Genomic DNA, 18,508 nt, shown 5'->3' on the forward strand with positions numbered 1-18,508 from the left:
GAAATCTTATTTTACCATGGATAACTCACTGATTTATTTCTTAAAAAATTAAATGTTTCAACTTCGGGCAATATGGCATTTCAAATATTCCAAAGAGCTCTCCTGTTATATTACAACAGTATCTTGGGTATTTTAAGAAACAAAGATTTAAAAGTGCCAAAAAAACAGGCAAAATTTCTGAGTGCCAACATACATATAAAATAAACTAAAGATCTTGATTGTTAGTGATAAGTAAACAGGAAATTCAGAATTGTCCTGGGACAAATACTTGCAACACTGCTGTGATTTATAGTCTAAGAGAAACTAAACATAAGCTCGAGCATTATATCTAACAGAAGACGTATAGGAACTTCACAAAGAAATTTTAAAACTCTATTGAATGGAATAAGAACATGCTCAATGGAAACAATAGCATATTTATAAATAAAAAGACAAAATATCATAATGATATCTATCTTCCCAATTTGGTCTGAGTCAATGCAATCAAAATCCCACTAAAGATTTTCTTGGATAATAACATGATGAATCTAAAACTTCGATTAAATGGGAAGCTTCCAGAATACTCCAGATCCTAATGAAGAAGAAAGAATATGGTGAGGGACTGGCTTGATGACTGGAGCTCATTAGGGTTATGCAAACTAATAAATGGCCTTGAGAAAATTGGTTAGAAAAAACAGTTAATTTCAAGGGCAAGTGAACATTATATACTGACATTAGTTGGTAGGTGGAATAAATAAATCTGAAAGAACTTTTTAGAATGGGATATAGAACAAATGTTTATAATCTCAGCATAGGGAAGGATTTCTTAAAATATATGCCCTAAAATACGAATAACTTGTTAAAAAGATGACTTTGACTACACTAAAATTAAGAACTTATTTTATCAAGATATACCATAAGGACAATGAAAAGACAAGTCCCAAGCAAGTCAGAAAAAGATATTTCGGAAGGCTGAGTGGCTCAGTCGGTTAAGTGTGTCCGACTTCGGTTCAGGTCATGATCTCACAGCTCATGAATTTGAATCCCATGTTGGTCTCTGTGCTGTGCTGACAGCTCAGAACCTGGAGCCTACTTTGGATTCTGTGCCCCTCTCTCTCTCTCTCTCTGCTCTTCCCCAACTCACACTCTGTCTCAATCTCTCTCTCAAAAATAAACAAACATTAAAAAAAATTCCTTAAAAAAAAGATATTTGTATTATATATAACTTAAATGAGTCACTATCAAGAATATATAACCTACAAATTAATTTAAAGAATTAAAATACACAAAAGATCTGAACAGATATTTCACTGAAGAAACAAAACTGGTGAATGAATATAAAACAAAATGTCTGCCTCATTAATAAGAACCAGAGGTACCTTTTACACCCATTTGATTGTCTATAATTAAGCAATCTGGGGCACCTGCATGGTTCAGTTGGTTGAGCATCCGACTTTTGGTTTCAGTCAGATAATGATCTCAGGGTTTCATGAGTTCAAGCCCAACATCGGACTCTATGCTGAAGGCGTGGAGCTTGTTTTGGATTCCCTTTCTCACCCTCTCTCTCTGCTGCTCCCCCATTTTCTCTCTCTCTCAAAATAAATAAATAAAACTCAAAAAAAAAGTTTTTTTGATAAAAAGAGGTGTGACATCACCATTTAAAAAGTTGTTTTTGTTTTGTTTTGTTTTTTAATAAAAAGACATGTGATATCACCTTTTATTGTCCAGAATATGGATCAAAGGAGATTTGTATATAGCTAGTAGATGTCTAAACTGATAAAACTATTTCGGAAAACAATTTTCATACTTTTGTAAAAGTGACTTTATGAGTACTCTACACTCTACTAATTTTACTATCATGTATATAACACCCTACAGATATCCCTGCATGTATGAACCAGAAGACTTGTTCAAGAAAATTGAGTAGCACTATTCATAGTAGCACTCATCTGGAGATGATTCAAATAATAATTTACCGACAGAGAATAAATGAACAAACTGAGATATATGCTCATACTATTTAAATGTGAATAAGAGTGAATGAAAGCTACATGCACACACCCAGATAAATCATACAAACATAATGTTGAGGGAAGACAGCAAGTTGGTAATGACAACACACAGCACAACGTGGTTTTAATAAAGCTGGAAAACAAGCAAACCAATAATCATCTTGTTTCCCAACACATCTATGTGAGGCACATCTATTTTTAAAAAGAAAAGAAATGAGTCATCAGATATTTGTACACTGGCCACCTCTGGCAAGGAGGGAGGGTGATCAGAAAGGAGAATACTACAAAGGCGGTTTTATGAGTGTTGGCAATATGTGTGGCTTTTATGTTGTCTAATAGATTTAAACATTATTATTATGCATCACAGCTTACATATGTATAAAGAGATGTCTGGACCAATTAAATATACTGTTCTTATGTAACAGAATCCTCTAAAAAATAAACTAGTAATTAGAATTAAGGTTCACAATGAAACTATGATATCTCACCTTTTAGGAACATATTACATGGACACAGTATCCAAGGTAAAGAAAGCATACTGAAGAAAATAAAGTATGAAACATAAACAAGTAATGGAAAAAAATAAAATGAGCAGAGCCCATTTCAACTCACCACCAGGGCTTTGGATCTGTTGCTGAGAAGTTTCTCAATATCCCTGGCTGCAATTTCCACCAGCTGCCGTGCATTATTTGGTTCCACAGTATACAAATCTTGATACTTCTCATAAATCTGCCGGAAGGGAAAAGATAATTAATAACTGCATATGTGGTTCTTAAGTTCACAGAATGTATTGTAAACCATAAACAACCGATTAGAAAGACCCACTCTTTCCTTTCTTCATTTTGATCTTTTTGGAGTTTGGATGTGTCAAAAGTATCTATGTAAATAAAAATCTGCTGCCAGACCACACATTTGCCAAAACAGCAGGTCATGTTAACAGCTGGTAGGAGATCTTGTACCCCAATGATCCGTGTATGAAATTTTGTGACTTGAAATTGTACCTCCCCTAATTCAAAACCTGGTATTAACTGCCAAGAGGATGACGATGATGATCATCATCATCATTATTTTAAATCTTGCTGCAAAACACTGGAAGGGAAGCCCAGGAGGTCAAACTTGGAGGATGTGTACAGTGCGCAAAGGTAAGAGGAAGGGGAAAGAAAGAAGTTTTCGAAGGAGACTTCCCACTGTTACTGCTGCTCAACGGCTACAACCGTTGAGGTCAAATTGTATGCTGCTGAAGCTCATGCAAAGAGAGAGAGTCAGAGAGGGAGAGGGAGGAAGAGGAAGACTGAGAGACAGAGCATGAAGCTCATGCTAAGGCTCATCCAGGTAATACACACAGCTTTATTACACAGAAGAGTTGAAGATCACTGAGGCCTACGTTAAAGTTTGGTTAGAACTGTACTAGTGCAAATAATTTTTATTAGCAAACTCAATCCCTGCAGTTTTGTTTAGATCACTGAACCAAGCTATGCTAAAAGTAAGGTTAGGCAGGAGCAGCAGACTATAATTTTGCCTCCCATCAGTGTCTGTGCAAGGATTTCCCTAGAGTGGCATAAGAAGCACCTGGTTTGCAGAGCCTGTGCACTCCTGGCAGGAAAGAAAGAATTCGAGAAAGGTGGGGGAAGGGAGAAACAGCGGCCATGCTTGAGGCTGCTGGGCTTAGCCGAGGAGGAAATCCCTTATGTGCCCAACAGATGGGCTGCACATGCATGACTAAACCATCTTTGAAAGCCAGGGCCTGGCAGGTTTTTACGGTCTTATGAGACGTGAAACCAGGCACATGCAGGAACCAGTTCAACCCTGCTTTTGCTGGCAGAACTCCAGCTTTCTGCAATACTACCAACAGGTTCTATAGCCTGGTCCAAGCTGACCACGGTTGCCACTGATAAATAGTGGTTTCAAATATACACGGATGCATATGCTAACATTTATTACAGAACACATTAGTTTTACATGAAGCCTTTATTTTTTTTAAATGATTCAAAATTAATAGTTTTAAAATATTTAAGTGAAACCTTAACTCCTGAACTTTTTTTCTTAAACTCTGAGGTTTTTCTAATACTTGAAGTTTTTTGTTTTTTTTTTTTTGTTTGTTTTAAGTTTATTCTGAGAGAGAGAGAGAGGGAGAAAGACAGAATCCTAAACAGGCCTCACACTGTCAGCGTGGAGCCCGATGCAGGGCTTGAATTCACAAAACCGTGAGATCATGACCTGAGCTGAAATCAAGAGTCAGATGCTCAACAGACCAAACCACCCAGGAACCCCTAATACTCATTTGAACTTTGACCTTGTAGGTTTTTCGTCCCAACTATTCAAGGCACAGTAGTCTACGCTTATAAATTCCCCATATTTAGTTTTGTTTGAAATTCCTGCATATTACTGGATTGCTTACACTTTCTTGCTAAGGGGCATATTACTGAGTCTTATTCTACAGACCAGGTTGTCCACAAACAACTCCATCCAACCTAAGCCTCTCTCTTTCATTTTAGCCTAAGATGACATCCAGGAACACGAACTCCTTAATAGATTAATTGATTTGGGAAACAAACAGGTAAGCCTCAACATCGCTGTAATTGATCCAGGACATTTAGTTCTTTGCGGTAAAACCAATAAAGCTAATTGGCGTGAAAGGCAGTTGTGCTTTGTACCATTAATATTGTGTTCGCTTCTGTATGAAGTCTGACCTTCTTCCTATGGTACAGGGACTGCAACAGAAGTCAGAGTTGGGAGAGATTAGTCCCAAATACACAATCTGTACTTCACAGTATGCACCACACACAATGTCACTTAAGTCACTACCTACATATGCCAGATATCTTATAGGTTCTTTAAAGGATGAATGGATTATGAATCAGAAGTAAAAATTCAATTCAAGTATACACAAATCCTCTCAAATATATACACAATATTCTCTCAGATGGATTCTATAGTAATTTTTAAATCCTTAGGGGGGAAAAAAAACAGTATCTAACTTACAAATAAACTTTAAATAAATGAGGTCAAGGAAGCTGAAGTCTACAGCCCCAATATAAATATCCTGTTGTACTTTTTAATGTATAAAACCACATTTGAAATGTTATCTTGGTGATCAAAATGAATTAAGACCATATAACTGCCCCACCAAAAGAAGTAGTCATTGTTTCTGGTCTTAAAGAATGTAATATTCTTTGTTGTTTTTGTTAGAGGTACTGCGAAGGCTCTCAAAAACTCTCCTGGTATATGTTTAGCAAAAAGTTTTCAGAGGAGAAGAGTTCAGTGGATTTTTAAGATTATATGATATATTGCTATAAAGTACCTACATTTATAATTCTTCCCACCACTAAATAAAACCCTATTTCTACAATATTTAGTATGTTAACAGAGTTGGGGTTTTTTTTTGCTTTTGTTTTCTTTTTTAAACAGAACCTTGGGGAACCTGGGTGGCTTAGTCGGTTAAGCATCTGACTTCGGCTCAGGTCATGATCTCATGGTTCAAGAGTTCGAGCCCTGTGTCGGGCTCTGTGCTGACAGCTCAGAGCCTGGAGCCTGCTTCGGATTCTGTGGCTCCTTCTCTCTCTGCTCCTCTCCTGCTCACATTCTGTCTGTCTCTCAAAAATAAATAAACGTTAAAAAAAAATTAAGAAAAAAAAAACAGAACCTTAAGTATCTTTTCTTTTTTTCTTCCTGTTCTTTTTATCTTTTCTAAAAAATAATGGTCTGTTTCACCATTTTATCCAAGCTCTTTCCAGGAAATAAATAAATAAATAAATAAATAAATAAATAAATAAATAAATAAAACAAAAGAGCGTAGTATAAATAATTTGGGTTTTGCCACCCAACAGAGGTCCATTAAAATCATATGTCAATTCCTCATATGCTGTATGACACTGGCTTCCATTCCTTCTACTAGAAAGAATACATCACAATAAAGAGAATCCTAGACAGGATGTTTTCCCTCCTGATACACTAATACGCTTTAATTTTTCTATAGTTCAAATTCTTTCACTTCCATCCTTGCCACAGATTTTAACAGAAAAATGTACCACCTGTACATTCTTGCTTTCTTACAATCTTAATTAACTGGGTTTAAGGAGCATTCACTATTACATTTGGAGACAACAGAGAATATGGTTTCCCTTCCTTTTTTTCACTGGAAACTTCTAAGTGTCTTTGCTCCAAATCCATAGTTCCCACATAATCTCTAGAAGGAGAGTACATTTAAAAATAACCTCTTGGCACCTGGGTGGCTCAATAGGTTAAGCACTTGATTTCGGCTCAGGTCATGATCTCACAGTTCGTGGGTTCAAGTCCACTTTTGGCTCCCAGGGTTGGAGCCTGCTTGGGATTCTCTCTCTCCCTGTCTCTCTGCCCTTGCCCTGCTTGTGTGCACTCTCTCAAAAATGAACAAGAAAATAATAATAAAAATAAAAATAACCTCTAATATCTAAAAAGTGACACCACTCAATGATATAATTGCTCACTGAACATACAGAAATGTTTCAAAAATCTTAAGACTTACTACACAGATATCCCAGAGATGCTTACTGAAAGTGAGGTAAGTTTCCAGATTTGCGATGACCTAGAATATTATATTAGCAATCATTTTTAGGCATCTACTCTATAGCACTCTGAGGTGTTTCACATACATTATCATTTACTAACTTTAAGAAACTTAAAAAGTACATTGAATTAACTACCGTGTTAGAATACTGAAATTCAGGCTTTGGAGTTATCAGAGTGGAGACAGCTTGGGTCCCCAATTTCACATCGTGAAGGAGCAAACCACTGCCCAGAGTAGTAGAAAGGAAAACGGTAACGTGGTAGGTTTAGGCAAAGTGAGTCTGCAGTGCCACTCTACACCGGAGATGTCCCTTGGTTTCAGCAGGATGTGGAGAAATAGGAAAGACTGTTGGAATGAATAAGAAAGGGAGCTAAGAATTAATCCCTCTGCTAGAAGATGGCCTCAGGGCAGGATCAAGGGAGCCCCAATGCAGAAATTGAGGGATAGACAGTGGGAAGCAGAATCCCAGCCGAAGAATGACGGTGCGATGCACCCAGACTCGAAGGCCCTATGCAGGCTAAGGAGCCTGGCCAAGTTCTTAGTAGCACCCATATTCAGTATTTATAACAAGAGAACAGAAAACAGCACATCCACTGCACATCTTGTCACAGGTTTCCCCTTGTGCCCAGATGCCAAGGAGTAAAGTTAAGAACATTAGAGATCATGGGAAGGCAGTTTAAACAAAAGCTTCAAAATGGCAGGACTAAATCTTTTTCCTTTGGGAGAGAGAATGGCACCTCTAAAAGAACTTAAAAAGTTCTCTAAAAGGAAACAGAAATTCTTGCGTATTAAATCTTAAGTATGTATAATTTTGACCACCCCTTCCCTCAGGACTTGTACATTAACTTTCCTCCCATGGAACTTGTCCGGAATAAGCAACCCAGATTTCTGCCATGCCCATAGCCATCCTTCTGAGAAAAGCTTTCCTTGTGACAGTCCCTAATGAAAGAAGAGTCGTAGGTATTTCCTGACAAATGGGTAACAATATTCTAATGTATGACCTTGCCTTTGGCCCCTGGCCAATCGCATCAGAACATATCAGATCTAGAAGCTGCTAACTTCTGACTCAATAGCCTGCGAGGAAACAGGTACAAAAGATTTGTACAAGCAGTGACAACATACTGAACCAATCAGATTCTCTCACCACAGGACAACAGTTAGGTCGATCACAGGCACAAACAGCAGAAATGAAAAGTCTAGTGGAAGGAAAGCAACAGGCACATACCACAGAGTGACACAAGTGATGGCTATGGTAGGTGGAACACTAGCCCCCCCCACCCCAAAGGTATCCACACATATATGTGTGCTGTTACATGGCAAAGGGGAATGATGTTTGCAGATGGTAATGGCTCAATCGGTTGAGTGTCTGACTCTTGATTTTGGCTTAAGTCACGATCCCAGGGTGGTGGGATCAAGCCCCACATCAGTCTCTACACTGAATGTAGAGCCCACTTGGGACTCTTTCGGATTCTCTCTCCTCTCTCTCCTTCTGCCCCTCTCCCCCATTCACACTCTCTCTAAAATAAAAGATAAACATTAGAAAATAAATTAATGCATTAAATTAAATGGAAAAGAAAGAGGTTATCCTGGTTTGTTCTGGAGGGTCCAATATAATCACAAGGGTCCTTGAAAACGGAAGAGAAAGATGGGACTGTACACAGGAAACCAGAGAGATCGCAGCATGAGAAGAAATCATTCCACTGTCGCCAGATTTGAAGACGTTGGAAAGGGGCCATGAGCCAAGGGAAGGACTTCTGACCCACAAGTTGTAAAATAATAAATTTGTGCTTTAAGTCAATAAGTTTGGGGGAATGTGTCACACTAATAATAGAAAACTAAAACAATGAATTAGTTGTGAAGAGCTCCAGCTGAGAGGTAACAATAATAATCAGCCTCTGGATAGTGATTCTATAATAAAGTCCCAAGTGAGTCATTCTGTCAAAAAATAAAAATGCTAAGAAAGACCCCATGCTTTGAAGGTTGTGATTAACATTATTAATTACTACTTTGCACCTTCATTTCATTACTCATTAGATTCATGTCATTCATTTCAATCATTCTGTTGAGAAATGGGTAATTTCTGTTCAACTTTACAAAATAATGAAATTATCTCAGGACTCCAACAATGACCTTCACAATAACATGGGATTCTGAGAAGAAATTCTAGAGAGAAAAGCTAAAAAATACCAAAATAGATGTGCACACATTGTCCAAAAATATATATAAATTGGATGAATAAATATGATCCTACCTCATAATAATGAGAGGGATGAAAACAAACTGTGACATGACTCCCACGAACATTCTAATTTCACTGCCTTTTCTGGCTAAGGGGAGTAAATTCAAACATCTTCAAGGCAAATGCAGGTAGGAAAAGAGATGCCTTGTCACTTCAACTGCTTTAGATACTCACAAAATCAATTTCACTTGCTTTTACTTGAATTTTGCAATGTGGGATGGTTTGGTTATATGGGTTTTTTCTTCTTGATTAAGTGTTCTGTGGGCTTTTGAACTACTTGTTCCCTAGCAACTAAGAATGTCTTGTTTCTAAAAGATGTATTAGCACAAAAAGAATGATACAATGTTCTTTCGTGGTCACTTTCAAAGATCAAAGTTCCCTTACCTTAAGAAATTTTGCAATGATTCACAAGTATAACAAAGTCTTTCTTTTTATTTATCATAAGTTACATCATCACAGAAGCGGGCCAATAGAAAGGGATGTTCAGATATGTCAAGAGTCCTTCATGTCAGGTAAAGAGTAACTAGTGACACTAGGTCTGAATTTGTCTTAGAATATATTTTACCAACAACAAAGAAAAATTTTAGAAACCCTACCTTCCTCTGTTAAAAATTAGCTGTTAAAAAAAATGAATGTTGCCATAAAAAAATATGCAATATTTACTAATTAGCTCCTGATCTCTTCAAACACTCCCTACCTACTCTTTAATTAAAACAGTAAATGATGCAATCTCGTAAATAAATGTCAAGTTTTTTTTTTAAATGTCTCACTCTTTAATACTCTTTAGTACACTGTCAGTTGTGTTTAACACAATTAGTAAAAATCGCTTTAAATTATAGCATTTTGTTTCCTTTCCCCTGTAACCTATCTTTCTGAGATAGGCTACCACCTTTGAACTTTTTTATGGCTGGAGATTTTTGACTACCTTTTTTTTTTTTTTTTTTCCAAATTGTTATTTAAATTCTAGTCAGTTAAACTACAGTGCAGTGTTGGTTTCAGGGGTACAATTCAGCGATTCATCATTTACATACAACACCCAGTGTCCATTTTGGCTACTTTCAAGTAATTGCAAACATCATCTAACATTCATAGTTTATTAAGCATCACATTTGTTATATATTTCATATTTCCTTTAACCAGAATGTAAATTTCAAGAGGACAGAGATTTTGTTCATTGGTACACCCCAGCACATAAAACATGGTCTGCACATGGCCAGTACTCGTATCTACTGATGGCAGGCAGACAACACCTAAATGGTCATCACATCCTAAAAATAGACTAACTACACAAAAGCAAGGTAATGATCAATGTGAAGATTATTAGTGTTCCACATAAGAGGGGGAGAAAATTGTGCTGTCAGAATTCAGAGTAAAATAAAATCACATGGATTATAGTAGTCAAAAAGATGCAATGACAGCCACACTTTGAGGGAAATATATATTAATATGGGAGGAAAGAAATCAGAATCTGTGTGATACAAGGAATTATTGGAAAATACAGACTGAAAGGCAAAATGAGACACACTATCAAGGAAAGCTATAAAACTCAGGGTACTGGTTTATACCATAGAATATGGTCAACTCCAAGCTCTATTGCTCAGAACTTCTAGTAAAGTTAATTAGCACACAGCAAGAATTCAAATATAACATAGGCCTGTTTACTATGAACCTCAACACACACACACACACACACACATATATGCTCATGTAATTATATACATATATACATATACGCACATATACATATATAATTGATCATGTCTGGGGGCTCCTGGGTGGCTCAGTTGGTTAAGCATCTTGACTTCAGCTCAGGTCATGATCTCTCCATTCATGAGTTCAAGCCCCGCATCAGGCCCTGCGTTTGACAGCTCTGACAGAGCCTGGAGCCTGCTTCGGATTCTATGTCTCCCTCTCTCTCTTCCCCTCCACCACGCTCATTCTCTCTCTCTCAAAAATGAATAAACGTTAAAAAAATAAAACAACTGATCATGTTCTTGAATTTATGGTGCATATTTTTCTAATGATAATTATACCAAACCAGCATTCAAATAACAAACACAAGAGTTCAAAATACTTTCCCTACTCCTTCCCTATGATAAACTTTTCAGCTGGGACACTATCACATTTAAGATGAGACATTACCTTTAAGAAGAATATTTAGGAAGAATGAAATCAGAATTGGAGAATGTTCCACAGTATATCTTTCTACTTGCCCTAGTTCCTATTAATGAGAATTTAATGGTGACACTTTCCAGCTTGCATTAGATGGCAGAAGGACCAGAACAAGTAACAAGCACAAATATGCCTGGGCTTTCTCCAAACTACACATCAGAACAGGCGATAATATTTAACTAGAAGGTTAAATACAAGGGCTCATTCCTGGAACACAGAAACTAACCTATAACAAAGACTAAATTGAGCGAAAGAAAGAGAAAGAGAGAAAGAGAAAAAGAGAGAAAGAAAGAGAAAGAGAGGAAGGAAGGAAGGAAGGAAGGAAGGAAGGAAGGAAGGAAGGAAAGGAGGAAGGAAGGAAAAGAAAGAAAGAAAGAAAGAAAGAGAAAGAGAAAAGAAAAGAAAGGAAAAGAAAAGAAAAGAAAAGAAAAGAAAAGAAAAGAAAAGAAAAGAAAAGAAAAGAAAAGAAAAAGAAAAAGAAAACAAGAATTCTTCAGATTTTGGGTTGGAGACATTTCATACATAAGGTAAAGAGTAAGTTTATCTTTAAGAAGGCTCAGAATTAGAGGTGCCTAGGTGGCTCAGTCAGTTACGCATCTGACTCCTGATTTTGGCTCAGGTCATGATCTCACCATTCATGAGATTGAACCCTGCATCAGACTATGTGCTGACAGCTCAGTACCTGCTTGGGATTTCTCCGTGCGGCTCTCTGCCCCTCCCCCACTTGAGCGTGCATGCACGCTATCGCTCGGGCTCTCTCTCTCTCTCTCTCAAAAAGAAATAAACATTAAAAAAAAAGAATATTCAGAATTTTTTTAAAAGAGTATTCAGAATTAAAACAAGAAAAGCGTTAAGATACATATAATAAGAAGCCACCTACTTGGGTTTTTTGTTTGCTAATTCCAGAGATAACATTAACCTAGCCTCTTTCACTTTGCATATCTGGAGCCACATATGAACTGTGTGTGTGTTTTGAGTAACAAATTCATAAGCAATTAAAAGTACAAGAGATCATACTAGATTCTATTAAAACTAAATTAAAAAATAATTAACCATAGGCTGAGTGAGCTGCTTGCTTAATGTCCCTAACCCCAAATGACCCAAATTCGTCTTACTGCCAACAAAATAATTTTTAAAAGCAGCACAGTTTAATTTACTCTTAACCATTTTACTTAACAAATGGCTTTTCTAAAGCAAAACTGCTACCTATCAATGCTGATAGACAACTTCACAAATTTATATTAACACAAAGAATTCCATACGTTGATTCTTGCCTCAAATTTTTCAGTCCTCCTAGAGCCGTTTTCCACCCCGAGAGCTCCTGACAATTTTACCAGATGACTCTTTGTTGTGAGATGGTGTCCTGTGCATTGTGGGATGTATAGCAGCATCCTTGGCCTCTTGACTCTAGATGCCAGGAGCACCCCCCTCCTCCGGTTGTGACCATCACAAATGTTTCCAACCACTGACAAATGTCTCCTGCTCCTGGCTGAGAACCGCGGCTCTAGACATAACGGCATGAAATGTCTTCAGGAAAAGTAAATAAAGAGGAGCTGTATGCTGTACCCTGAGAGTGTGCAGTAGCAGATGACGGTCTTTTATGCCATTCATCTTCGTGCTAGAGAAGCTGCCGCGTGGCTACATCACGCAAGGATTCTTAGCCTCCATCTTCATTGTGCTGCTCACGGACAAGAAGAGAGCACAGGCGGCATTCTATCATTCCCTCTGTAATCAGTATTACCCAACCATTAGGTTGCTCTTTGGAAAAACAATGAATAATCATTTATCCCTTAAGTACTAGTACAATGTAAGCAGGTGTTAAGTACTAATTGATAATGGAACAGATTAGTAGAAGAAAAAAAAAAAAACAACACCCTTTTATGAGCCTTTTACTATTCATGTTTGTGAACCCATAGTACTTCATTTAAAAACCAGTTAATAAACTACTGAAAGTCACCATCACATTAGAAATGCCCTGGAGTTTATTCCATACCTTTAAAAACGAATGTAATTAACCACTGCTCAAAAAAATTAGCTTCTTAATTTAAAACCTCCAGTGGATGGGTGCAGGGAACCCATACTCTCCACTGATAGTACTCTCTGCAGTCAAAATAGACTTCTGGCTACTTAGAGAGAGCGAGAAAAAAAAAAGTGGGTTTTTCCCCTAAAATAACTGCAATCTCAAGTTGCCTACGTAATTATGGTAATTGATTTAGTTACAACATTTCCTCATTGAGAGAATAAGGCAATGCTAAATAAAACCAGTAATTCTGGGTTTGCTTCTTTGTTTTTTATCTCTTTCAAAATATAGTCTTCACAACTGCTTCTTAATATCAATATCCAATAAGGTTATATTTGAAAATTAATTGTATTACTCTTATAAAATAGTAATTATGCTACATTTGTAAAGTAATATGAAGATAAAGCAACATTTTAAAACATAAAGCTACATTTTAACATGACATAAGCATTTAACGTTTTCGTAGCATCTGTGATGACTTCCCCGTTTCATTTCCTATTTCCTTTTTCCCCTATAACATTTCTGCAAGGAAGAGAGAGTGTTAAGATCTATCTCGCTTGACAAGCAGGTAACAGGAAATCTAATACCACCCAGCTACTTAGCAGCTCTCCCCAGAGTAGAAAAGAAAACCCCAGCCCTTGCTGTTGCCTCAGCATCTTGCTGATTCCTCGTCAGAATCACCCATGATTAATTATGTTCTTCTCTAGAGTATCTTCTTTTGTAAATAAATTAATATATTAAGCTCTCCACCACCTAGAAAATGAATATTCTATTTACATAAGTGACGTGACCACAATGTCAAAGTAAAAGCATCAGTCTATTAATACCATGAGTTACTAATGAAATTATTCACTTAAAACATTTATGTAAATACTAACTTAATTAAGAGTACTGAATGCTCAATATTTAGACACATTTCATAGTCACATCTTTGAAAGCATATTGAAATATGTACGCATTGATTTTAATATAATCTTAACTTATGAAATCACAATAGTGAATCAAAAGCCAGAAAATTCTATGATGATACCAATGCAGAATGATTTTACCTCCAAAAGTACAATTCCGGGGGGGGGGGGGGGGAATTCACCAATTTTCTTAAAAACATTTGCATATTCTAACCTAACATGTTAGAAATGCAGACAGAATCTGCATGTAAGAAGAAAGCCTTAAAACAAGGTGACACACATTGTGTCAACCGTCTTACAAAGCTAAAGGGATAGAATAATGTCTGTTAACAAAAAGACTGGATTCCCAGAGCATCCTGCATTGTCAGAAAATACAACACAACATTAGAACTGAAACAGAAGGTAAGTGTCAGATATTGTGGGTGAAGATTTCAAAATGCGTACGTTGTTAACACTGTAGGAATCACCCCTGCACCTGAGATAAATACAAGAGGAGTCTGGGAAGCTTACAAATCATCCAAAAAGGCCATAAGAAAGGCCTCATGTTATATGTAGGATGGCAAAGGAACAGAAAAGGAAATGTAGCAGAGGCCTCTTGCGATGTCCAGAAAGCTACAAATGTCTCTGCCTCTGGCCGCGGGGATACAGAGGGAGTTAGGCCTTTACTGTCCCTGGGCGCCAGGGTTGAGGCACTTAAGTCCCCTGAGGCACAAAATTCCAGGAGCTACTCACTCACTCTGCGGATGGTGCAAGTTTCCAACTCTCCAGAGTGCCTCCTTCAATTCTGCACCCCCTGAAGATCACACGCCTCGCCTCAGTCTAAGTTCCGCTGGTGCCCCGGCCCCACCGGACCCTCACCAGGAAAAGAGACCTATTTGGAATGACCTATTTGAAAAAACTCCACCTCTCTCAAAACATCGTCTTCACACCAGCTTCCTAATATCAAATATGTTCTGCTTAGAGGCGAAGGAGTTACTACAGACTTAAACAAACGTAAATGAGAACCATCAGTCCAATTGTTTTAATGAACAGGAGGCCCCAAGGAAGTCTTGGATTCCTAAAGGAAAAGGGGGAGGTGGAAAAAAAAAAATAGTCCAAAAGGACAACAAAACTCGCAGATGGTTGTGATTTGCTTACATTATTGTGATTTGCTTTCCACACAGCAGGGTCGGTCAGGGGACCAACTGAGGATCTCAGACCTATTTGCAGAGTTCTGTTTTCTTTTTTTCTTTTTTTCACTTTTTTAAAGAGCTGGGGAGGGGCAGAGAGAGGGAGCGAGAGAGAAAATCCCACAAAAGCTCCACACTGCCAGTGCAGAGCCCAATGCGGGACTCAAACCCACGAACCACAAGATCATGACCTGAGCTGAAATCCTGAGTCAGACACGTAACCAACTGTGTTCTTTTAAAACAACTTTTTGCAGACTTAAAAGTGTCTTTCATTGAAAAACAAACAGTAGTTTGTTTTTATCGATTCATCTTTAAAAAACTTCCTCACAAAGCAAATTATCATTCTTACAGAACCCATTAATTCAGAATATCTGATAATTTAGATACTGGTTGAAATTTAAGTATATTTGTACATGAAATATTTTATCAACATATTAAGTGAGAAAAAAGTTGCTCAAGAATGTTTTACAAACTTAAAAACTTTGTTTCCAAGAATACTTAGACCACCTTAATTTTGTTAATGTTATCTATTAGTTAATATATGATCATCAGCCTCTCTCTACTTGTCAGCAACAGGAATTCACAGGTCTATGTGTGTGTGTTTTTAAAAGTCCTAAAATGGGACTGCTCAAAGATTTGAAAGAAGACACAAACAAATAAAAAAAAAAAACAAAACATCCTTTATTCATGGATCGGAAGAATTAATATACTTAAAACGGCTATACTACCCAAAGTCATAATCCCCATCAAAATACAAAAGGCATTTTTCAAAACATAGAAGAAGAAATCCTAAAATCTGCATATGGCTTGTTAAAAACAGAAGATAATACTGTATTATAGGTGTATGTAAGGTGATAAATAACATTACAATCGTACTGCAATATATAAATGTATCAAAGTAACACAATGTACATCTTCCATTAACACAATGTATTAATCATTATCAATCTTCCTGGGCTAGTATTTAATGATGCCATAAAGCAATTTTTATAAAATTAGAAAGATGCCTTCTTTTAGCTATGTTGCCTCATCGTAGCTGCTTCTGAACCTTCAGGTAACAAGCTAGTTGTGTCCTGTGATGCCAGGAAAAACAGATCCATTAAATAATTAGGGAAGAATCACCATTTCCACAATATTAAATATCAACCTAGGAACCTGTTAAATTCCTCTATTCAACTTTTGATCCTCACCGTGCATCCAATATCCCCAAACTCAGCATAAAGTTCACTCTCGGGGCACCTGGGTGGCTCAGCAGGTTAAGCATCTGACTTTGGCACAGGTCATGATCTCGCGGTATGTGACTTTGAGCCCCGAGCTGGGCTCTGTGCTGGCAGCTCAGAGCCTGGAGCCTGCTTTGGAATCTGTATTTCCCTCTCGCTCTCTGCCCCTCCCCCAACTCACGCTTGCTCTCTCACATGCGCACTCTCTCACTCTCAAAAATAAATATACGTTGAAAAAATAATAATAAAGTTCACTCTCAAGTCTGGTGTCCTTCAACTCCTCTGAGCTTTAAGTTCCCATGGCCGAAAAGAAATGCAACCCTTTAGCCCCCATCAAGTACCTTTTCTTTCTAGGCAAAAGGATAGGGGCATATGGAATCATTTATCTATGCAAAATAACACTCTTTATGAGCCCCAATACTTAATTTCTTTTTTCCAATAATAGATTCTGCATTCTTTCTCTCTCCCATCCCTTGTTGTAATACATAATTATTTTATTTGTATTTTTTTTTTCTGTCACATAGGTATATGTCTCATAAGCAAAACACCTTAACGGGGATTTTCTTTCCTCCTGTCCGCTCTATTTTTTTATCCAAATTCAGACTAGGCCATTTATTCATTCATCAATATTTGCAGTATTCTTAGTAACCTGTGCTTGATAAAGCATAATGGAAATCAGGTAAGTTGTTTTTGGTTTTTGTTTGTTTTTTTTAATGATTCATTGCAAAAGGCAGATTCGGCAAAAGGGTTTACATCTCAACACCAAAAGTAAAAGTGAGGTCAGCCAAGAAAGTGGTTTCTGAGGCTAGAGAAACTCTGGAGTGAAGGACAGCTCCTGAGAGCAGTTTATTCTTAATCTCAAACTGCCAATAAAGAGAGTCATAGAACTTCTAACCAGAATCTGTCAAGTCTCATTTCTTTTTTCTCATTCCACAAACTGTCACTTTCATAGAGGCTCGCCTTATTATCCGACACAATTTCATTTTTTTAACACATCGTCCAATAAGGAATCATTGCAGACCCCAAGCATCACCTTCCAGTAAGTAGCTTTCCGGAACCTTTGCGCCCACAAAATGGAAATTTCTGAGTAGTACAGTGTCAGTCCTCTGAAGAGAGGAACTGCATTTCTGTCGATCGTTGGCACCTGAACGGTGCCTGGGACATACTATGTGCTTAACAAGTGTTGATGAGAATTAAATTTAATCATTGTTATTCACAAGGGAACACTTTTCATTTCCAAATGTATTCCATATCTCCTCTCACAGATATTTGTTTCTTAAGATACTTTTGCATGTTGAAACTTCCAATTGGTTTATAAAGAGATTCTAGAATAACTTTTTAAAGTATTTGTTAGTAGGTTTCTTTATGAAATTCAAACAATATATAAGGTAACCATATATTCTAGTTTCTGCCTGGGAGGAATATTCACATATAAATATTCTTATCACAAATATTCATATATCATACATATATTTGCTTTTATATTATATCTCACCCCACCAACTCCTCACATTTTTGGAAAACAAAAGGTCTCACTGTAACACTAAGAACACAAGATAAAAGTACTTTCAAATTATTACATTACTTACACTAGTATCGAAGTAGTGAGACTGTAAAGAAATGACATTTAATTTTTTTTTTAAATCTCATGGGAATTACATGTAAATGCTCTTATCCAAGGAAAACAATCTATATAAGATGCTATACAAATATTTATACGTTGCTATCATTTCCAAGAATCATTTTAGAGTGACTTTCATAGCCATTTCATAAATCAGAAGAAGAAAACATATTTTATAGTGTCTCCTTCTCTTACACAAAAATCTTTATTACCCATCTCAATGACTCACTCTAGTCTCCAGACATGGCTATAAACACTTTCCAGCCATTTTTAAAAATAATATCTACCCTCAAAAAAAGAACATGTGTTCCCACTGAGGATATTCAAAAGAATCCATCAAGGACTTAAAGTCACCACGGTGTGAGAGATTCTAAAATATACCCTGAAGAACAGGCACATGAAACCCCACTATGAGTTTTAGGGGAGTCTGCACATCACATGAACTCATCTAAGGTAAGGCTGTGTGTAAAGTGTAAAGCATGGTGAGAACGCGACATTAATTGCCGGGAATGACATTCTTTGCTCACAATAACTAGCAGGTACCAAGGATCCTTCTCAGAATCTCACTACCCGATGCACATGAAAAATCACATCCTATTCGTAATATAGAAACGCAGTTTCC

General features: G+C 37.1%; 1 protein-coding gene across 5 annotated transcripts in view; it reads right to left on the bottom strand.

Annotated features, from left to right (window-relative positions):
- Nucleotides 1–18,508, bottom strand: part of CACNA2D1 (calcium voltage-gated channel auxiliary subunit alpha2delta 1) — a 497,531-nt gene that overhangs the window by 387,816 nt on the left and 91,207 nt on the right. For all 5 annotated transcript variants that reach the window (XR_006210876.1, XM_042965363.1, XM_042965360.1 and 2 more), the window contains exon 3: nt 2,604–2,720. Coding sequence is in view for 4 of the 5 variants with exons in the window: in XM_042965363.1 (XP_042821297.1) it covers nt 2,604–2,720 (117 nt within the window). In the remaining variant the exon portion in view is untranslated. The remainder of the gene's footprint in view (nt 1–2,603; nt 2,721–18,508) is intronic.

This window comes from Panthera tigris, chromosome A2 (genome assembly GCF_018350195.1).
Source record: "Panthera tigris isolate Pti1 chromosome A2, P.tigris_Pti1_mat1.1, whole genome shotgun sequence".
Taxonomy (NCBI): Eukaryota; Metazoa; Chordata; class Mammalia; order Carnivora; family Felidae; genus Panthera; species Panthera tigris.